The 24,385-nt window shown below is 33.4% G+C and overlaps 2 protein-coding genes across 2 annotated transcripts; both read right to left on the reverse strand.

The window, feature by feature from the left end:
• Positions 1-278: 278 nt before the first annotated feature.
• On the reverse strand, positions 279-2,684 carry LOC123920168 (protein DETOXIFICATION 48). Its single transcript, XM_045972360.1, has 2 exons — positions 2,284-2,684; positions 279-2,080 (listed from the first exon to the last, which is right to left on the reverse strand). Exons 1-2 carry the CDS (start codon positions 2,437-2,439, stop codon positions 554-556), a joined length of 1,683 nt encoding a protein of 560 aa, XP_045828316.1. The 5' UTR covers positions 2,440-2,684; the 3' UTR covers positions 279-553.
• A 5,802-nt stretch (positions 2,685-8,486) lies between these two features.
• LOC123920169 (sucrose transport protein SUC4-like) lies at positions 8,487-24,101 on the reverse strand. Its single transcript, XM_045972361.1, has 5 exons — positions 23,321-24,101; positions 17,482-18,215; positions 17,103-17,166; positions 16,973-17,016; positions 8,487-9,062 (listed from the first exon to the last, which is right to left on the reverse strand). The coding sequence occupies exons 1-5, from the start codon at positions 23,883-23,885 to the stop codon at positions 8,904-8,906; spliced, it is 1,566 nt and encodes a 521-aa protein (XP_045828317.1). The 5' UTR covers positions 23,886-24,101; the 3' UTR covers positions 8,487-8,903.
• Positions 24,102-24,385: the final 284 nt, after the last annotated feature.

The raw sequence follows: 24,385 nt of genomic DNA on the forward strand, positions 1-24,385 counted from the left end.
TAAAAAAAATCCCAGTTTATAACACTAGGTCTATTTTTAATGGAATGAGCGGTTAATTTACCATTTTTAGGTAATTTGGCCTTTTATGGAAAGGATCAATACCAAAGTAAGGTAGAGATCCCTTTTGCTGTCTCCCAAACTTTCCTCTTTCTAAGCTTGCGTCTAAAGAAAAAATAATAATTAAAAAATTTGGGCATAAGTGATAACTTCTTACACTTTTAATTATTTGATTAGAGATCTTTGGTCGATGCGTATAAATATAAATATGTTTGAAAATATCAACGATAAAATAGATCTCAATTATCCTTAAAATGAATTTTATTTACCACAAATGATACTTAATTTATCTAAAAATTGAAAGTACATTCAGATTTTTTTTTCTCTCTCCCTCAATGGCTATTATTATTAGTAATAATACAACCTAAAGAAACCAAGAAATGAAAAACAAAAAAAATGGGAGGAGAGGGAGAGGGATAATTTGTCCTACAATACACTCCATTATAATGAAGGTAAAAAAAATGGTTACAAAAAAGAAAAAGAAAACTCTTGTTAACTAATCTTCAATGTAATTGGATTTGGTGGTAGTAGTTGTTATGATAAGTGGATCTTTTTCATCATGAGTGATCACAATTTCTTCAAGACAACCATGAACCTTATTCTTGTTCATATTATTATTACCTTCCATAAATGTAGGTAATTTAGCATCAACATCATCATCACAAGTAGTAGTTATTGTTGAATCTTTTGTGAGTTCTTTAGCTCTTTGAACTTGCAAATTCCAATCAGTTCTACAAAGAACAACTAACATAAGCATAGCACATGAGCCTTGAGCTGCAAGTAACCCAATCCATAACCCTGCAAACCCAAATTTAGCAACAAATCCTAAAAAGATTGCAACCGGCATACCAACAAGGTAAAATGACCCCAAATTTATGTTAGCGCCGATTGTTGGTCTTGCACTTCCTCTAAGAACACCACAACCTGTTGTTTGCGGACAATTTCCGAGCTCACAGAGTCCAACAATTGGTAACACAATAGATGTTAGTTCAAGAATTTCTTTGTCATTTGTGAAGAATTTCCCCCATTGGTTTCTCATCAATGTTGTAAATAGCATAGCTCCAAGTCCTAAAATTATTGCACAAAATAGTGAAACTATCATTGAAATTCTTGCTTTTTGTGGCCTATTTGCACCTAACTCATTCCCTATTCTAGTTGAAACACCAAGACTAAGTGATGATGGAAAAACATAAACCAAAGATGTTGTTTGAATGAGAATTCCCATTGAAGCAATAGTTGCTTTAGGATTAACCAAAAGTCCACACATCATTATCATGAACTCATACCACCACCATTCCAGACAAACCGAAACACAAGTTGGAATAGCGAGCGAAAGCAATGATGACCACCCTTTAATGCATTCTAAGCTTGGTGAAATCCAAGAGTCTTTATAAACTCTAGAGAAGTACAAAAAAGATGAAAGTAAAATAACAAGGTTTAAATTAGTCAAAACCATTGCTATTGACACCCCTGCAATTCCCATTTGAAAATGAACCACTAAAAGAAAATTAAGAGGTACATGAAGCAAAACAGAAACAGCTGAACAATATGTTAATGGCAATGTTATTCCTTGAGTCCTTAAATAGATTCTCAAAGGATGAAGAATTGATAGTAGAAAAAGATCAGGTATTGAAAAAAGTATAAAAGTTTGTGCCATTGATGAAATTTCTTGGTCTTGACCTGAAAACAAAAGGATTCTTTTCATGTTGAACCAAATGAATGAGATAGGGATTGAAGTTGAAAGAAGAAGAAGAACTGTTCTTTGAAGTGTTAATCCAAGTATTTTCCATTGTTTTGCTCCATAAGCTTGTCCACAAATTGGTTCCATTCCCATGGCTAATCCTGATATCACTGAGTAACCAGTGATGTTTGCAAAACCTATTGAAAGTGAACCTCCTGCTAGTTCCATCTCACCAAGGTATCCAAGAAAAATCATTGAGATCATAGCTCTTGAATATAGCAATAAACCTGTTATTGTTGTTGGACCAGATATTTTTCCTATTTCTTTGATTTCTGTTAAGGCCTGAATAGAGAAAAACAAATATTAGTTTTATTAATTATAAACTCAATATTACTAAATTTAGTTTAATACCCTTTTTTTATGTCACTAAAAAGATACTAACTTGGTACTTTATTAAACTTAATTATTACTTTCAAGGAAAAAAAATATATATTTTTATTTTTCTTCTTGTGTTGAATATGTTCTGTTCTGTTTTGTTAAATTACCTCTTTAAGAGTAGGCCATCTTTGAAGTTCATCTTGAACAAGATCATCATCAAGGGTAGGATTGGAATAAACAGATTTGGTATGAGGATTTATGAGGTGAGTTTTTGTTGGAGAAAGAAATGGTGATGTTGGTGAAGATGGCTTTGGATTGCACATGGCTAACAATAGAAACACAAAGTGTTTTTTGTGTTAAAAGAGATTAATATTTGAATGGCAAAGTTAGAAAAATGTGTAGGATTTTCTATGGTGATAACAGAGAGTTATAAAGATGGTTTTGTTTGAAGGAAAATTGAAAGGCTTTTGCATATGAGGTGAAGGGAATGAAGGGAAGGGGAGTGGGTTTTTATGCATGAAAAATGCTAAGGGGCACTTTTGAAACGTGTCTTAGAATAGATGCAAATGCTCAAATTTATAGTGTTAAATTTGTATTTAAGTTAATAAAAAGGTGGGATAATATTTAATAAGCTTAATTAGTTATGACATGACATTTAATATGAGCTCTTCATTTTATCACTCATATTATTAAAATTTAAAATATAGTTACAAAAGTTAGATGAGATATATGACAAAATAATACATTTTCATCCGATAATACTAGCTATAATATATATTGTTTACTTTTTTTTTTTTTCAATATATTATAGTAACAATTTTTTCATCGATATTTATTTATGAGTACTCTCTATTAAAAATATATTTTTAATAGATAGACAAAACGATAAAACATTATAAGTTCGTGTACATAATTGGAGGAGTCAGGTTTTGAATCACGGTCATAATATTTGATCTAATAGTTTAGACAATTTTTTAGTAGTTAAACTAGAACTTATAAACTTTTTATTAAAATTATTTTAAATAGATAAAATATGAGTTATTTTTCCTCTAGATTGAATTCTTGTTTTACGTTTTTGAAACAAAAGTCAAAGAAAGATTAAACTTGAACGGAAGAAATGCTTATGGAGGTGCATGGTAACCGACCTATAACTATGAAAGTTAGTGGTCATGATATATCCTATAGGCATTGTTTATTATTTTAGGAAGTAAAAAAATATGAAAGAAACACTTAGGGATATGGTATCTAAAAATAGTGGATAATTAAAAAGGTTTCTTTACTTTTAAGTTTAGAGAGAAAAATAAGTCAAAAGTTGTCTTCAAAACGGTGAAACTCAAGAATATAGATAAGAAAGAATGAATAATAAAGCATTTATTGTCTTTAATGATTTTTTTTAAGCCGTCAAAACGACGACAAGTTTCGTTTGATAATTATGGCACTAAATAGTTGCTTTAACTAGCTTCCTTTGTTAATGGCAATGGATAATCTTATCAAAACCGTGTATTGGTTACCTTTATTGGGAAAAAAACGAATTTTAAGAATAAATTTGGTTTTGGGTTAGCATTTTTCTATTTTTTAATACCACTATCATATCATGTTTAGTAAGTTAATCATAAAAGTTTAACTTATCACTAGCGGTTGACTCGTAGTTATATAGTACCCCTCCGGTCCTTTTTATAAGAAACACTTTGAAAAAAACACACGAATCAAGGAAGCTAATTTTCTCATTAATAATTCTAGAGTTTTATATTGTATTCCAAAATTAACCTTGGACTAACATGGGGAATATATCTCTCTAATTAATGCTAGTGCATTGGAATGAAGTATTTGATTTCATTTAATAAGGGTACAAATGGAATTATGCATTTAAGAAAGAATAAATTTAAAGAGTGTTTCTTATAAAAAGGACCAAATAAAATTTCCAAAATGTTCCTTATATAAAGGACCGGAGGGAGTACTTGTTAAATAATATGTTGGCATAACTGATTAAACAGTTTTATATTTCATATTAATCAATATTATTGTTGCTTTTTGGGGCATGAAACACTTTGAACTTTTTAAAATCAAGGATAACCGGTGACTCAGATTTTAGAGGTGCGTTTGATTTGAGAGAAAAAAATAGGAAATAGAGAAAAACACGGAAATCAATAAATGAACTTGGATTTCATTTTTTGTTCACCACCAGTTTAATCTGGTTCGGGGGTCAGTTTTGGCATCAAGTGATTCCAGCTCCCTCCCAATCGCAATTGCGGGGGATCGAACCGCAGTCCTCCCTACCAAGTTCGGCGTCAATCACCACTGAACCAACTGACGATTGATAACTTGGATTTCAATTTCATTAGTAGATAATTTATAAGTATTTTTGTTAATGTTTTCTGAGCATTAAAATTTTCTGTTATGACCCTGATGAACATCATTATTAATTTCAACTTACCTAAATCTTAATTTATAAAATAAAAAAGACAAGGGCATACATACACAAACTCAAGTGGTTTGTATTTGTCCTATATTTAAGAATTTATTAATACACATATAACATGGTTTGTTTTGTTTTCAACATTAACTAGTTTGTTTCTTATTTTGGACAAAGCAAACATGTTTGGTTTTGGCCTAGCCAAACCATGCATGTTCCATTCTTTCCCAACTCATGTCATAGAAACCCATTCCCAAAACAAGTCCTTCTGTCTAAGATTGATATAAAAGAACAACCCAAAGCCTAAAACATTCCCTTCACTACATGCTCTCATCACTCAAAAAATGGCAAGTCTTCACTAATATCCAATTTTTAGGTCCCACATTTCTTTCCCTCTTGCTCATTTTCTCTTTTATGTTATTGCTAGTTGATGTTTCATCACGTGCAGCCAATTTTTGGTCGAGGCAATCAAATAATTAATGTAATCAACCAATCTCATTATTTGAATAATTTCTTGATGTCAATAGTCTCCTTAAATTCCGGTTTACCAATGGCAAGTTGGTTGATAAATTTGTGTTTAGGTTATAATTGTTTGTAGCTAGAGAATATTATATTATAATGTACCAAAATAAAAGAGAGAATATTATATTATATATATTAATAACTCACATTACACATGTCTTCAAAAAAAAAAAAACTCACATTACACATTTTTGGACTCAGACAAGTATTCGTGCATTTACATCAGTCATTAATTTGAGATCGAACAATTCAAATTACACAATCAAAAAATTAATTTAAACAATTTTGATCATTAATTTAAAATCAAACAGCTCAAATCTATAACTGCGTCAACGAGAAATCTGATTCGCACATTTTTACCACTTTCCCTCTTGTTGAGGTTATCTTCATTGATATAATAATATCCATAGAAAAGAAAGAGAGATCGATAAGTGTTATTGTCATGGATGGGACCACTAGCAACGTTACTGGCTGTATTTAGAAGAGACAGATGGAAAATGGGAAACATTGGAGAGAGAATTACTAGCTCCCAATCACAACCATTTAATTTATTTCATCATTGATGAGTCTGTGCTTATATAGAAAAGCTTTGGCAGAAGGAAGGGAACAAAAGTACATCTATTCATTTATTTATTTATTTATTTATTTATTTTGAAACAGTTCTCTTCATTTATCATTATCTCAAAGACACAAGAAAAAAACTCACTCTTTTGTTATCTTTTACAATGTGCAACACACTCTATACCAATCGATTTCAGTTTGTTTTTTAGTATAAGAGTATATGATATATTAGTACATAATTGAACTTCTCTGAAATCCATGATAAATGAAGTCAGATCACACGTGTTTTTTACTCAACCAGTTATTGTGAATGAAAAAGACATAAATTTGGATATAATGCAGTCAAAAATGATTGTAAGGACAAGCCTGACAATTTGGTAAAATGTGAAATGCATTGCATGTAGTCTGTATTTTCTGCAGTTTTAATCTCGACCATATCTTGAAAATCGGATGATAATCATTTTAAGCGGCACTGTAAATCAGATTTCAGTATTGAAACCGTACCTAACGATCAGACGCATACTGACTGCAGCAGTATGTGACTGCAGTCATTCGGGACCGATGATTGAGAAAAATTTGTTAAATGTATGATGTAAATACGTCTGAACGGTATTGATTTCCCTTACAACAGCGAGTATTGAAAACACAAACCATCTAATCTCCATCTAACGATCAGATGTATACTGACTGCAGCAGTATGTAAGCAGTCATCAAACCGGTGATTGATGATTGAGAACAATTTGTTAAATGTATGATGTGAATACATCTGATTTTTAATGAATGGTGTCGATTCCCCTGACAGCGAGGTTGCCTAGATTGTCAACTACAGGAAATTGAGGGCCGAAAGATACGTATGTGGTGCAGAATCAATTGTAGGGAACTTAATAAAGTAAGCAGCAACAGAAACAACAGTGCAGAAAATAGCAAAACAATACAGTTGGTTTCCAAAGGATGGACATGAAATGGAAACACATTTGGAATCTGGCATCTTGAATGGGCAAGTGCAGTGCCTAATTCCCTCCAACCTAAGGAATTTAATTTAATAACTTGAAAGAGACACAAGTCTGGCATCATGAATCTAGCATCTTAAGACAAGTTGGCTAAGTGGAGATCAGACAGAATTTTAATACAATTTCAACTACAGCACAAGTTTGGCAAAAAGACTGACAAAACTTATCATAGTTTAATTTTGACATAATAAAAGATTATGCTTCACTATAAGGTAGAATATATTCTATGCTTCTTACCATGAAACCAAAACTTTTTCCTGTTTATAGATAGGTGAATGGTTATGTAGAAATTCATTCATGAACGGGGCAACTGTTCTGCCAAATCACATTACCACTCTTTTCCTTTATCTACACGAATCAAATTACTTTGTTTTGGCTAAATGGATATGTTGCTGACATTACATTATTGAACTATTATTATTATTATTATTATTATTATTACTATTACACCACTTGGTGCCAAAAGTAATAAATTAGGGAGGCATGTGCTAAGAATTTCATGGACCAGAACCAGTAAGCATCTTCTGTCATCATATATCAGGAAAAACAAATAACAACAGAAGAAATCTAACCTGATGTTAAAAGTTAGTTGCATAACACTATTTGCTCCTACTTTCATATCATAGATAGAACCTTATCAATCAATTACCATACCAATTTAACTAAATTTACCTATTCATCCTCCAATAACTTAACTGTCAATAATTAGTAACATTTCCTGTCATAAGAAACAGTCCAAGTTAAAGGGTAATGTGCAAAAGGCTTGAAGCAACCAATGATCAATATATCAGCCTTTCGTTAATAGGAAACTTGTTAAAACAGGAATTTATTCCATGGTTCAAAAGCAGTAAAATAAATTGACCAATTTGTCCCTCTGCGTATATTAAGTGATTAAAACCGAAACTATTATATGGGAAGTAAAGCATTTAAAACTTTAATGTTCGAGAGGGGTTCTAATGGACCAAAAAGGACCCCATGTATAGTACTCTCTTCTTGGAAGAGTCAAAATTGAGTGAGAAATTTTGCTTTCCTCCATTTATCTGCTTTTCTTCCAAAATATTGAACTAAACAATAGACTCGATCTCTCATCTCCTAACCTTTTTCCACCAATTAAGCATTTGGTAAAATTTCAAGAAAATAATAAATATTTCTTGAAATGCATTTTAAATGATCAATACAAATAATATTGTGTTTGTAATAAACACTTTATATTTCATGATTCCTTAATCAGTGTCTTAGGGCATTGATTCTAAGGTGCTGCTTAGCAGAATCCTATACTTCAATAAGGAGTATTAAATAATTGAATAATGCCAGTTAGACACTTCATAGCAAGACCCACAAATTAGGTGTGAACAAAGAATGACAAGCATAAACCAAACCTGTCATTCAAGATATATGTATATTAAAAAAAGGGAAAAAAAACACTCTTGTACCAAATAAGGAGGAAGAAACAGGTAAGCAAGGTCTCAATCAAGGTTTACATACATCAAATCACAGCCACTGTTCGGCATTGGCCACTAAACAGTTCATCCCAAAAATCCAAACACAACACACTAATGAATAAGGTTTTTAACCATCATGATTGGAGCACTAATAGACAATTGGCATTGCCTCAAAATGAATTTGCCATGTGATATGGGTTCCAACTCAGAGTAACTCATATTAACTTTGGAACATATGCAAAACTTTGGAACATATGCAAAATGCCCCAAGATGCATTCCTGTGACATCTAGCCTTAATAGAAACACCTGATACAAGCAAGACAGGTTTACAATGACGAAGATCTCCTTTCGGCTTTGATTGCACACAATGTCAATCAGTATTTGGTGACAACTTTTTTTATTACAAAATAATTCCAAGATATTTGGGAAAAGCAATGATATATGAATTTCTTGTTTTACATTGTTCCCTAGACATCAAGAGTATTTATTCCCTCTTCCTTACGGACAGTAATTGTCGCTCAGAGTTTTACATAGCCAACCAACCTCTATATTTTAAACAGACAACTCAACAAAATTTGTTCCTGAAGCTTTCTTTGCATCAGAGAATAGTAAGACAAAAGAATCTGGTCATTGGTTTTAATAATGACCAATAAGATAAATACACAACCGAAGTTTCATTTATTATTAGAAATCGAGTGGGAGGTTGGAATCTTGAGGAGAAGAAAACTCAAGAATAAGGATACAAAAACAATAACTATTTACAAATTCTTGCTACCTGTTCATTTTCACCATCCCTCTTTGAAAGAAATAAGTGACAAAAAAAACAGCATATGATACCTCATACACGGCTTCGAGGCTTTTGGGTTCGAGTTCGGGGAATAGCTAATAGAGCCAAGAGTCCACTGAAAAGGGCTGCAACAGCTGCCACAGCAAAGGCTGGAGAGTTTCCTCCACCAAATAACTGATCCCACGGTCCACTTCCCAAGGACACCACAATCTGTTTAAAACATATAAATATGCAACTCAGTAACTCCAAAAACCCAAATCCTGCTCAAAATTAGAGTCTCTTCAGAGTTTTCCTTTATAACAGAAACCATCATTAACTTGGAACAAAATACAATACTTTGGAACAATAAACAACAGGAACTGATTTGATATATAAAGAAAAATGTGTTTGGGGAATTATGAAACATGAAGCATGGTTATTTCAAAACCCTTTTTGTTAACTGTGTATGCAAGCAAAAGTTCACCCAAATTTGGTTGGATTCAATTGATTCACTATTTGTTTAATTAAATTGGAACTTTGCCAATGTTGGTTTAATATTTTTATTTTACCCTACGATGATTGGGCAAAGTTGTTGTAGTCATCGCAGGGTAAAATAAAGAAATATCCTTCCATCTTTTGATATTCACTTGGATTCCATCTCTTAACAGAGCAAGATGTTGTGAACCTGAATCTGTTGTCTATTGGTATTTGGTTTAAACATTTAACAATTTCTTCTTTATACTGTCATTTTATTCTTTTAATTTCACCTTTTAATTTGAATCTCCATTTAACATTTTATTCTGTCAGTTTCACCATTTAATCTGAATCACCAGTTCTTAGAAAGATTCTGTTCCTCTTCTTTGCTGTATTGTGCCAATTGTATTATATCATGTGTGTAAGCCATTTATAGGTTTTTAGTATTTTTTTACTCTAGGTAATTTTCTACGAGTCTACAAATCAATTCTATGGAAGCTACCTAAAATTTATGTGGACTCTCGAGTTTGACAACCTTACTTAGACCTATTTACGTAAGGCCAATACCGCACCACCTTCACTTCACCTATTAATTCAGATTGGGAGCTAACCTCTTGAACTCTTACATCAATGGCATGATCGACCTAAAAAAAGAAACTGAGAGGATAATGAATTACTCGAGGGAGAATTTCTTGATTTCCCCATCAAGGACAAGGTAATAACAACTCTCTTGAAAACAAAATCCAGGAGGGGAAAAATTGTAAAGAAAGACATGTTGGAAGGTCCTGTGACCTGATCATTGCAAGATGAAAAGAACAAATGGATTGGAAAATATGTCAGTTCACCATTAGTAAAGGGCATAATTTTAGTTATGTGTTCACGTCGTTGCAAATTCACCATTAGATTTAGGTTCTGTGTGTAGACCTGTTTTGTTTCAATTAATATTGCTTTTGTGTGATGGATTATGTACAACGCCAAGGGAATGTTCTTTTAAACCAAGGGACTGCACACGGCCAGAAATCAGCAAACTTTAACAATAGTTATCCATCCAACCAGACTGTTACAGTGCACGCAACCAACTAAGGAAATCACACCAAATCTGCAACAAACAAGTGGCACCAAAAATACCCGTTCATTTTGTGGCAGGCCTTTTAGGAGACTGATTGATGAAGAATTACAAGACAAATTCACCAAAGGTTTGTGTTTCTGTTGTGATGAGAGATTTTCTCCGGGCCATGTATGCCCCAATAAGCAGTTCAAGGTGTTGATCATGAAAGAAGAGGACGAGGATAGCGAAGCTACAACAAAATCCAGAATCAGATTCAGCCCTCAACAACCTCCAATTATCCACGTATAGTATCAAAGAAAACCCTCAAGCTTTGATGTGATAGCCACAATTTCATATCGTCCGTATTGGTGTGAATGAGATGGGTTCAGCATTGCAGGCCACACCTTCCTTCACGGTCGAGGTGGGAGATGGAAGGAAAATTCCATGCGGAGGAGTGTGTCAACAACTGGGTCTCAACATCCAAGGCCAATACATACAACAAGATCTTTTATATCTTTGAGTCAGGAAATGTGGATATTGTTCTTAGGAATGGAATGTGGAGAAATTCGAGCAAATTTGGAGATTTAATTCTCAAAGTTCCCACACAAGCAGGTATACATGTCTTAAAAAGGGATCCCATGTTGTCAAGAGCGGTTTCCTCTCTCAAAAGCATGTACAAAGCCTTACAAGCAGCAGGGGAAGGTAATTTATTAATTTTTCAGGCCAGTTCTGTAGCAGCGAAACAACAGTATGATGTTCCCCGATGGCTCAAAGAAGTTTTGGAATCATTTGATAAGAATTGGTGACAAAGGGAAGATTTCTAACAATGGTGCACAAGCATTCTACGATCATAGATACAGCTACACACATCCATATGCAATGATCTTGGTCTTGTTGGAAAAAGATAGGACTTATGTAAAAAAAATTATGAGACGAGACCTGAATCAATCTCTATGTTGGTGGAATATCTACTACAAGTTGACAACATGATGTCATACCTTGTACCTGACCAGCTTGACCTTTATATGAAAGCTAAGATCCATAACTTCAAAACTTTCATGAAAACATATGAAGCTAGTTCAGACTCTAAAAAGGACCAAAAAGCATAGCAACATGAAGCGATAAGTGCAGAAGGGTGGCAAGCCCCAGATCACCCGTGGGAGCCTGCTGAAGGTATTTCTGTGTCTTATCCAGCACCTAGAGCCATATATCCAGCGCTATCTTCCCGAGTTGTTCTAGCATTTTGGCAAGCGCTAGGCACCCCGGGCAGGTCCAAGAGCCCCAAGGTTTAAAGTTTTGGGGGCATATTTGATCAGTTTTGGACCTATACATTTGTGCCTTATAAGAGATCAATGAGTGGAGGCTCGATTTGATTACAGCGGAAGTTGTTTCTTCAAGAATCATCCATGGATAACTCTTTTCATTCCTTTTTTATTTTTCATGTATTGCTATGCTAAACACCTTTTGTTGGGGATGAGTGAAATGTTGATGAAAATCCTGTGTATTTCATTTGAATCATGTTTATTTGAATTAATCTTTGTGAGTTTTGTTCTTATATATTCGGTTAATTCTTTCTACGGCTTGATCACTTTTAGAATGATTTATGATTCATTGGTTGAATGGAAACTTGATCCTTGAATGCTTGAGATTAAGAACCCTTGTGTCTTCAGTCTAGAAATAGTCATTGATGTTTGGAACCAATATCGAATTTTGATTCTTATGCATATTCTTAATTTAGGTTACCTAAGGAATTAAGAATTTAAGCAAGATTATAAGTTCTCTTACCTACGTACTAATTAGGTAAGAGAACTGTTTACATAATTCGGTAACAACTCGGTATAAATTCATAAATAGTTTTAGCCGTTTATTTAAGGTTGAAATCAGTTGAAACTCGATCCTAACGCTTTTTATTTCAATTCTAGATTATGTGTTCTTGCTTTAATTTTCCTTGTCAATCAAATCAAACTTGTTCCTAGGTCAATTTTGCCTTTTGATTTGTGAATTAATATTGGACATGCAATCCTTGAGTTCGGCATCAGGTAATTGACAGGTTTTTTTTTTGACGAAAGTAATTGACAGTTTTATTACTTGCAACGATCTGGTATATTTTGCCGAGTACCCATTTTACTTTTCTGTGCGGTTTCAGTTCAGTATTTATTTTTGTTTTCTTTTCAAAAGTCAAAGTAATCCTTCTTATATATAATGGTTCTAATATGCAACTAGTTTAACCCTAATTTGCATTGCAGTTTTGAAATGTGTCTACCATGGGATTCGAACCCGGGATCACTTGCTAAGAATAAAGTCTTTCAACCACTATGGCATGTAAACAAATTGTAATTAAAATTACGTCCACCAGGTGTTAACCATATCAAAACTTTACAATTGAGAATAAATCTTGCGGAATTAATTTGTTCATAGCAAAATAGGAAATATTTCATATGTCAATTAAGCACCATGGAATGAATTTTAATTAACTTGATTTTATTTTATTTTTTATATCGGAATTATGTATTTAGTATACATATATGAGAATAAAAAAATAAAATGGGAATTCTTAGCTGTTAGAATTATTATAGTTTTTTTTCGGTACATGAAATTAGACATTAATGATTTCAAAAAATAAGCCTATGTAGATTTATTTTTTTATCAGCCACTACAAAATAAGCACAAATGTTGAAAAAAACACAAACCTATAAAAGGCTACATGAATATATCACATCAACAAGTCCATGTAGATTTATTTTTTTATCAGCCACTAAGAAAAAAACACAAATCTTGAAAAAAAAAACTATTTATTAGGGGGTTGTTTAACCTAATTTAAAAAATAAAAAAAACGGTGTTCTATATTAGCTGACTCTTGCTTGGCAAAATCAGATTTTAGCAATGCAAAACCCGGTGTTCTATATCAGTTGACTTTTGATTTATGTGTACTTTCATATTGAAGAAACACAAACTTTGAAAAACTTTTGTTGCTACATATTGATATTGTTATTTATCCAGTTGCACTTTACCAGTTCATTACTATAAATTAGGTTTTGCTTATATGAATTTAACGAGAATTTCAGCTGAAACTAAAAATTCTCTTTTGCTAAAATTTCTATTGTGTGTTGTTTTTATAGGGTGTAGTGACACTTCTGAATATGTTTTCTGCTGATTTTCGAGATGAAATTTACCGTTTTGCAAAATTGGTTGATCCATTTAGGAATCAATTTGAAGTATTAGTCGAAACAATTAACAAGAATATTTATTTAATACATGGCCGTTTTGAAAAAATCGATTTGAAGTATTTGTTGACATTAACCTGTGTATTCTAGATGATATTCTGATATCAAGCTTAGGTGATCCAATTGCCTCGATTGTTACTGCCATATATCCACCATATATCCACCTATAATTGATAATATGAAAGATCCTACATTTTTTCAGAATAGAGCCATATTGACTCCAAAAAACTTAATTGTTGACTTGATTAATGAGTGCATGTTGTCATTGATAGACGGTGAAGAGAAAGTATATTTGAACTACGATTCTCCAGAAAATGATAACTCTAGTTTCGACAGGCCGGATGATATACACACTCCTGAATTTTTAAATACAATTACCTGTTCGGGCCTTCCAAATCACAAGTTAAAATTGAAAGTTGGAGTTCCTGTTATGGGTTGTGCAATGGAACTCGGTTTATTGTTACAAAGATGAGACAATTTATTATAGAAGAAAGATAATATCATGAAGCAATATAGGCGACAAAGTTTTTATTCCCAGATTATCCTTAACACCATCTGACATCAGAATCCCTTTCAAATTTCAATGTCGGCAGTTTCCTATCGCTGTTTGATTTGCCATGACTATTAACAAGAGTCAGGGTCAGTCACTGAAAAATGTTGGAGTGTATCTTCCGCAATCAGTATTTTCACATGGTCAGTTATATGTTGCTGTGTCAAGAGTCACATCGAGAAATGGTTTGAAGATTTTAGTCATTGATGATGACGGAAACCTTACAAATACCACTTCAAATGTCGTTTATAAAGAAATTTTCCGTAATTTGTAGGATTGTTTGTACTTTTATATTTATGTAAGTTGGTAGAAATAAATTAGACAATAAATATTTTCAATTTCTACGCGTATGAATTACTTTGTTTATTAGTCAAAATAGATATAATATTATTGATCTATAATTATTGTCCCGTGCGAATGCATGCGCATGGTGACTACTCTAGGGACGGATCTAGAAATCAATCACACGGGGGGCCGAATTTCTTTTTTAACAATAGATAATAGAGTTAAATATATTTTTTATCCTTATAAAATAACGAGTTTTTATGTTTAGTCCTATTAAATTTTAACTTAAAATATCCTTTAAAATATTGCAGTTTGTTAAGAATAGTCCCCATTTTGAAATATTCTTACAAAAAATTGATACTTTTAGTCCTCAAAATAGTCCTATAAAATACAAATATGGACTAAAAGTAAATTTTTTGAAGGACAAAACTTAAAAACTCATAATTTTATAAAGACTAAAAATATATTTAACTCAAAATTATTAAATAAAATCACAATAATTTATTTAAGAGGTGTCATTAGCAACTATATGTATGTGGGAGGGGGGGGGGGGTTGAAGCCCCTGCTTGCCCCCCCTTAAATAATAGTAATTTAGTACAGTTTGGCTCACAAATAATCAGTTCAATTTTGTTTGAATGTACTTCACGTTCGACTCGGAAAGACAGAACCGGAGCACCAAACCTTCATATCAATTCGGTTCAGTTTTACCAAACTGTTGTAACGGTTCAGATTTCCTGCCTAAACCGAACCATGAACAGTCCTAGTCAGCAGTATAAAGCTAATAACAGAAACAGCTACATCAGGGAATTGTAAATGGTAATCTCCATTCTCTAAAACACAATTTTAATTTTTCTTTTTTCTGTTATTCTTTCTTTCAATACCACAACATGAAAAATGTGGAACTGATTATTTATTCAACAAAATTGCATGAGACCTAAAAGTCCCATTTTAATTGCGCCAAATGCACTGTAAGGGATCACAGTTTAGAACATCTTACTGCCTCTTGCCAGTCATTCCATCAATAGGAATGCATTCAACCTCTCGATGTTTTATGTAAACTATCTTATGTAAATTATACCGTTTTATCAACTGATATGAAGCTGAGCTTATTTGCATGGCAACATTTTAAATTATACAAGTTGACTATGCTCAAATGGAAATCTAATAGGATTGTACTTCCACTAGGTTTAAACAAACTACAAAATAAAAGTACTGAACTCTATTAGTATGTAACTAACACCCCCTCTATTTTCTCACATGACACAAACCTCCCCTCTGTTAACATCAGTCAAAGTACCGTCAGAATATAAACCTTTAAAACCCATGTTTCACGCCTCATATCCTTAACTCCTTTTAACATGTTTATTCAATTCCCTCCAAGAAAATACGCTCGTGATGCATTGTTGTCACCATGAAAGCATGGCATAAACCTTTGGGTATAATTCATCATCGTCAATTTTGTTCTCGTGGCTTTTGTTCTCGCCGTGTTCTCGTAACGCCGTTTTCATCTGGTTTGCTCTCGCTGAGCTGCTATTGGTAACATCATGTTTTCGTCTATTTCATTGTCGCTGTTAGTTAATGTGCTGATTTGATTTTATGTTAGTGGAATATGATAAAGTAGTGGAAATTATCTAATGTAAGTGAAGAGTTACATGAGTGAATTGTCGTTGTTATTAGTGGAAGCACTTAGTGCTTAGTGGAGTGTTTAATCATTGATTAAGCACCTAGTAGTGGTGACTCTTTGATAGTTGTAACCATCACTACTCATGCTATATATATTCAAGTGTATGAGATGCATTTTATAAGAAGAAATATACATGAATATTCAGTCCCAAAAATACTATCCTACTCTAAATTATGCAACATATACCACCTCTAGAATACCACCAACAGTCGCCGCACTCTTGGTAACATCGTTTTGTTTTTATGTTGTTCATTCTTATGGTTGGTTGATGCCTCTTCTTTTGAACAATGGTTGATACCTCTTATTTACTCAATTTTTTTCTTTTCTTTTTTGTGTTCGTGTTTCAGATATTTGGGATAGAAAATAGAAAACAGTGAATGTGATAAACCTAACCCAGAATTTGTGCCTTTGCTAGTACATTTATAAGATGAGTTGTTTGATGCATCCTTATTAGAGATCAATTTGAGCTATTGATGGCAAGATATGCTAAGGAGTGGTCTGATATTTTGTTGTAATTAAAACTGTGATTGTAATTTCTAAGTCGTCTAACTCTAGCTTACTGAAGGAGGTTTTTAGTTTTAATGAATTAATAAAATAATTAAGTTGATAAGGGAGGATTTTATTTATTTTAAGAGAACTTAGCGGAGGTTAATGTCAAGTAAAAAATAAAAAGGTGTTTAAGTCGGTGTTAAGTTGATAAGGGAGATTTTTATCTATTTTAAGAGACCTTAGGGGAAGTAAGTGTCTACTTTAAAATAGAGGGGGTGTCTGTGTTGTTTAAAGAGACGTTAGGGGAGGCGAGTGTAATTTTTCCTATATAAAATAAAAGGAATACACAATCCCAAAAAAATAAAAGGAATACAAACGAAGAAATACCTGTGGGACCACTATAGCCAGATTTAGGACACCCATTGATAACCCTGTAAGTACCAAGAATCCAAATAATTAGTCTTGTAGTCAAATCTTTGAGAAAGAATAAACAAAGGCCGTTAATATAGAAACCCACCTTGGCCAAGTCCCAATGGTTCGATATGCGTAGAAATTAAGGCATATGGAACACTGTAAGTGATCTGCAATAAATAAATGATTAAATAAATAATATAAATCAAAGTCAAGATGATAAATAGACTATATGATTTCAACTTCCTTTCCATTTCAGGCATATCATGTTAACTCATAGAAACGAGTCACTGAGAGTTGTACCCGAAAGAAAGTTAAAGCAGACAAATCAGTTTGAGCTAAGGAGATTATGCAGCAAATGTACAAGTTAATTAACAGAACTCATGTGTATTGCCCACTATAATTTCAAAAAAGAATTGAAGAATAGAATTTGAGATTCTGTTTCAATGAACAATCTGCATTTAGTGTAGAACAGAGTAACTTACTGCCAGTGGAAACCCAAGAATGGTAAAGATTGCTAACGCTGCAATCACAATGCCTGTTGGTGGTGGTTGACCTTTACTTACGTAGCCAATGCTATTTGCCGCATAGGTTAATACTAACATTGCTATAAAGCAAAGAGCCATAAATATATTTGAGATTCCCCACACAAAACCAGCCCCTCGCTTCCTGCATAGCCTTTCCATAAGCAATGATGTTACTCCAAGAACAACTGAATTAAGCAACAAACCAAGTGCTCCCATTCTAACTCCAGTATCATAAATAAGGCCTCCATTTGGATCACCACCGTAAATTTCCCGACCCATCCAATCAGTATCAAAGAGAATAAATGGGAACCACCCAATCCATGTCAGAGCAGTTACAGACAGTACTATCCATATAGGTGTTGAAAAATATTTGAATGTCCCAAACAATTCCCACATGAAAGCTTCTTCTGTCTCTCCTGCTCCTTCTCCAGCATGTACTGCTCCACTTGAACTTAGAGGCACTTCATGAGCTGACACAATGCTGAGATATGTCGTTACCGCAATGAAAGCAACGTCGAGAAAGAAAGCAGACTTGAGATTTGCACAACTAATAGAGCAAGCAGGGGTAAGTGTGAATTTAAAAATCTTGTACCAGCCACTGTATGACCCGGTTGCATAGCCAAGAATGTTACCAATGGCCATAAACAGGGAGAAATAAGCATTTGCAACACGTGTCCTTCGAGCATCATTTCCTAACATTTATATGAAGAAAAATATTAGAGCATCTCCAATGGTGATACCATTTTGGGTATCATACATTACTAACAAGTGGTCCCTCATGCATATTTTGCTTCAATGGTGATACCACTTTTTGAGTATCATACATTAATAACAAAGAAATAAAACTTTCCTATAGTAAAAAAAGATAAAGAAGATCTGGTCATTGAATGTCAACAGTAATATTTTGACATATATGGAAGCTAATAATAACATTAAATTGATGATACGGTACCTTATTTAAGGTACCGGTATCATCAACTTTGATACCCTACGTGCCACATCATGGAACTCCAATGATAAAAAAAATAAGGCACCGTATCATTAGTATATGAAACTCTCTTAAATACCCTTATTGGAGATGCTCATAGAAAAGAAAGAAGAGGGGAATCCATGTCTTGTTTTTCTTTCCAAATTGATCACATCCATTTGCATAATAAGTATGACCAACATAAAAACAATACATTTAATGTGCTTTTATTTGTGAGGGGTGACGTGTTGACATAGCACATGTAATTCACACAGACCAGGAGGAAATGAGCATTAGGATTGAATTATTTATTCTCGCATTTTGGTTACCTTTGCAAAGCAATTCAGGTAAAGATATGATGAAAGTGAAATGATAATTATTATATCCTTTAAAAATTCAAATTTAATTGAGAACTGTGGTCAACAGTCAATATCAAAGATCATCTGGACAGAGGACCTCTGATAGCGATCAATGCAGAACTAATCCATTTTCAATTAAGTTTGTCAAATACCCACCTTTTGAAGGGGATCATTTTATCCTGTGTTTTGGAACAAAACATGCCACCAGATCTAATAAAGACATCTTATTTTCTAGCAAGCTTGGTGATAGGTACCAAAATATAGATTTAAGAAATGCAGAAAGCAAGACAAACTATATTTCAGGGCATATTTGACAATGCCCAATTCATTACCAAGCCTTAATTAATTCCAGCCAACCCTACTCCTTCCTTATCCCCCCTTGCTTAACATATACTATATCTCAATTTGACAACTCTCACACATGCTTTCCCCAACTGACTACTGCAAACCAGGGATTTCGTAAGAACATTCCCTCCTAATCATCAGGTTAGGTACCCCACTCTTTTGGACCTCTTCACATAGACTTCAGTGGCTTTCAACCTTTGGTCCGCATCAAATCACCCCTCTTCAAAATTCACCTTGTTCCCTGGGTGAATGTACAGGAAGCAGCCAGCAATGTGTTCCCTCAGGATCCCACTGCTGGAAACAAAAGCACCAACTTATGTAGGAGTATAGCCATTTCTACTAGAATCCAATGGCTTGTAGTGTGCTAGCTGGAAACTCCATTCCTTGATCTCAAACATGATTTTGGAGTTAAATCTCAACTAATCTAGCCTCAACAAAGCATTCGATTTCCCTTCCTTTTCTTGCAAATTTTGCAATATTCAGCTTCTGGGAAATAGCAGAAGCATCACAATTCTGAGATAAAGTTGCATATCGTCTTTAGGTGTTGTTTCCCTTCATGCTTGAATGACATCTAGCTTCAAGCACTTGACCATGCTCAATGCACACTGAGTGACTTTGTAATTCCTTAAAAGCATGGTTTGTTTGTATAACTCTCAATCTAACACTATCTTGGTTAATAGGAAAATGTTGAGGAATATGTGGGTGACAATTGAAATTGTACAGCCCTTCACAATATCTATCATAGAACAAAATACTGAAGTGGGTTTTGAGAAGTTTTTTAACTTGCTCGTCACTAGGCATGAGTTTGGTCTGGCTCATCGGTTGTAATTTGTAAATAGGTGTCCAGCTTGCACGGATTAATCCGCCCATGCAAGAAATGTTACCCCTTTCCTTCTCTTCCACAATTGTTTCTTGCCTTCACAACTCAGAATCCATTGCCTTCCAGCAGGACTGCCTGGTCCCCTAACTCATGTCAAAATTCATAGTCCGGCAATTTCAGTTTTGTCTGGATCTTCAGATCTTTTTGCCCTATACACACTTTGCTGCTCAACAAAGGTCCGAAGGGTTATACCAGAATCCTGAGCTTCCTCAGACATCATATAAACAAGATCAATCTTCCTCCATTCGTCTAGATTGTGAATGCAACACCCAAGTTTGGCACATTCATCCATAGTTCATCAACGTCAAGGTCAACCTCGAGTGCAAGCTCTCCCTTGCAAAAGCTATTTTAGCACATTCATCCATAGCTGACTTTGAGTTCTCAATTCCTGAAGAGTGCACGCCAAACTATCAACTATGGACTCCATCAATCACTATCATATTAATCTTTCAAGATTGTTACCAATAGATTCAAAAGTGCCAATTCTATCCCCAAGCCTCCTCTATTCATCTCTATTCTCTGCTCCATTGCTTCTAAAACCTTCTAGAGAAATCTCATGCTAAAATTAGACACTGACTAATCTTGACTATGAAGAGTCAGCCTAAATGGAAAAGAGAGCAAGTTTTTTAAAAAAAATATTTTCGCAACAGTTTCTATTTTATGGAAGTAGAATTATGAAGTAAAAGGATGACAAGATACGCTCCTAAATAAAATAAAATATAAAATAACAAACAATAAAGCAAAACCGCTCTCCACTCTTCTGCAATTCAACAAACTACCTTGAGACTCCATGTAACAGAAGTGTCCTGAACAGAGAGGCTTTAAAACTTGCCCCTTAGCAAGTATAAGAAAATATATTTGGCACACTAGTCCTGTCCAATCCTATGTCATCTAAGCAGTTAGCCATAACAAATAATCTAAACACCTAAAAATTTCAAATACTAGATGTAATTGGCTGCAGGGCAATGCATTAACAAATGTATAACTATCAAATTTATATTTCCAATAGACGTACCTTTGAAACCTAAGAACAGTATAAACTTAAAATGGATAGTAATGCAAAGTATAAACTTGTGAAGGAAAAATGAATTTCCAAAGACTCATCAGAAGCAACGATTGCTAGGTTACCATCTCATTCTGTTATAAACCATACATACTAATAATGCATAACTTAACAAAACCAAACTATTTTGGTCTAAAACTTAATGAGACCTAACCCTTGTCTCCTTTAGGCTTACAAACAAATGTCACAAACTATTTGTGAATTAAAAAAATTCTAAATTTTATGCATCCTCTATATATTTCTAAAAAATGCAAGGCCACAACTAAAGTAAAAAGCCATTCAACAAATCTTGGTGGAATAGCATATATGAATATAAAATTTTTAGAATGCAAATGTTAGCCATATCCCTTGACACGTCGCATAACTATTTTTTGTCACTTAATTAATCATTGTATTTTATATCTAATATACTATGACCTAAATGAAAATAAACAAATTCCTAATCTCTTTTTTGTGTTAACTCCCTGGTTCCCCGGAGTTCGGCCTGGAGGTAACTAAAGTCTAACCAAGAATTGTTCCTTCCAAGAATCGAACTTGGGCTCTCCCGAGTGGTTCGTCCTTAAGGGAAATTCATTAACCACTTGAGCTTAATCATTTCGTTTAACAAGTTCCTAATCTACACCAAAAGCACATACCAACTTTCCAAATCAAATACCAAAGTCAGTATTTAATAAATATCACACTGAACAAAGTTAACTCTTCATGATGATGGATGAGGGAGAAACATGCTTAAATGAATTGAATTCCCTCATCTTCCAATTTGATAATATACCTTCCATATCTGCTCCAAAATATATTTGGAGTAGCACGACTTCCCAAAATAGAAAACTAAGGCCATGTTTACTTTGTGAAAATATTTTCTATTTTTATTTTCTAAAATATATATGTTCATTACTTCATTTTAACTTGCTATTAAGAAGATGTAAGTCTCTTGAAGTGAACCATTGTGATGGATAGAGGATGAAATGCGAGTTTTTTTACGCAAAATTTTCAAATCTAACACTATTCCAAATACTCAACAAAGAGATTGCAAATTTGAAACTCATAAATGATTAATATTAACAACTTAATCCAGCAGATCATAATCTAAAAAAGAAAAATCAAACAATTTCAGGCAAACAAAATACTATTCACTAATGATGCTATCAATAGTTTCAATAATAATGCTATCAATGACTCTGAGTTTGGTGACATTATTAAAGAAGTGTTAGAGTGTATTTTCCTCTTATTTCACAAACTATCATGTTGAGTTTATTAGAAGACAAACAAATGAGGTTGCTCAGAATCTTGCTAGAGTGGCCACTTTGCTAGTTAGTTTCCACATTTTTACTCATATTCCTACATGCATCTAGGATTAATTGTTCTTCTCAGGAATCGAACCTGAGTTCTCTAGAATAATTCGTCCTTAGATGAGGTTTTTTTTTATAATTCCTTAAGAGAGTTCATTAAATTCCACTTCAGTTAGATTATTAGTGATTAAATGTAGCTTTCTTTTTTTGGTTACATTTTAAATGTAGCTTTCAATAAATTCCACTCTCTATTTTTTTTTTTATAATAAAAAGTCTTTTTTTTTTGGTCCAGACACATATGCCAATTAAAATGTATCCAAAAATATGAAAATTAATTTTAAAAGAGAATCTAAGATAAAACTACTAAAAAAACTAAGAAACTCTAACATAATGCAAGGGCAACTATGAAAATTAATTTTATACAGAATGAAATGAAATATTTCCAAAAAAAAAAATCTTGCTACAATAGCTAATGCAGAATGAAATGAAAATATTTCCAAAAAAAAAAAAAACTAAATGAAAAAACATAGTAGAATGCAAATATTAGCCTATCACTTTCCACATGGCATTATTTTGTTTTTTTATATAATTAAATCTTGTACTAGTAGTCTGGGACTGGTACTATATATCTACGTACAACTAGCGACTAACGAGTACTACCTACCTACTACCTAATCTACACCGAAAGCACACATACCAATTACCAACTTCCCAAATCAAACACCAAATTCAATATTTTATTTTAATATAAATACAACAAAATTATAATTAGCCAATTCAAACCGAATCACCAACTTTACCAATAATAATAATAATAGTAATATAAAATATTACAATAAACTAAAAATTAAGCATCATGAAATTAGGGATGAAGATGAAGAGAAAAGTGCTTACTTGTGAGATCTGCAAGTAAAGCTCTACAAGGACCTTGAGTAACATTATTAGCAACATCAAGAATCCAAAATCCAATAACAAAAACAGTTATAGCAAAAGGACGATAGCTTTGTTCAACATCATCACCAATCAATCCACCAATATCAGCAGCATAACCAATAATAATAACAGCAATAACTATCGAAGCGGCGCCGAAGACAATAAACGGTCTCCGGCGACCGAATTTACTCGTACATCGGTCACTTAAATGACCGACTAACGGTTGAACAAATAAACCGGAAACCGGTCCACATAGCCAGATTATACTCGCCCATTGATGAGGGATACCTAATTGTTGAACATATGGTGTTAATAGTGAAAGCTGTAAAGCCCAACCGAATTGAATTCCGCTTGCTACTGATGCTACTCGGAGTAACTGCCGTAACGGAACTCGTGGTTGAACTGGTGGTGGTGGTTGTTGTTGTTGTCGGGATGATGACGTGGATGGTCGAGATGATGACGTGGGCGGTCGAGTTTTGGAACGGTGTGGATGAGGATGATTTTGATTTGTATTGGGATTCGGCATCGGTTAGTTACTGTGTTGTGTTGGTTGTGAAATGAAAATGGTTTTGTGAGGTGTAGTAGAGGAAAGGGGGGTGTGGGTTTTTTGAGTAAGGTGGAAGTAAAGGTGGTGTGGTGTGGTGTGTGTGAGGAAGAAAGGAAGACTTCAGTGTGATTGATTCTTCTGTAAAGGTGGTGTGGTGTGTGTGACGAAATTGACCTTGTGTGAGAAGTTTAATTTAAATAACATTTTATATTTTTTAATTATTAAATATATGAAGTATTAAGATAAAAATTTCATATTAATATCAACTAAATTGTCATTTGAAGTAAACTACTCCGTCAGTTCTTAAATATATAAAAAATTAATTTTTAAATTTATTGAATAACTGATGAATTTGATTACGTAAGACACGCTCAAATATTCATTTATTTTAAAATAAAAAATAAAAAGGTATTTGTTTTTATTAAATTTTGTTGATGAAGCTTAGAATCACACGGCCAAAAGCCTAAATTTACTTTTGT

This window comes from Trifolium pratense, linkage group LG4, assembly GCF_020283565.1.
Source record: "Trifolium pratense cultivar HEN17-A07 linkage group LG4, ARS_RC_1.1, whole genome shotgun sequence".
Classification (NCBI taxonomy): Eukaryota; Viridiplantae; Streptophyta; class Magnoliopsida; order Fabales; family Fabaceae; genus Trifolium; species Trifolium pratense.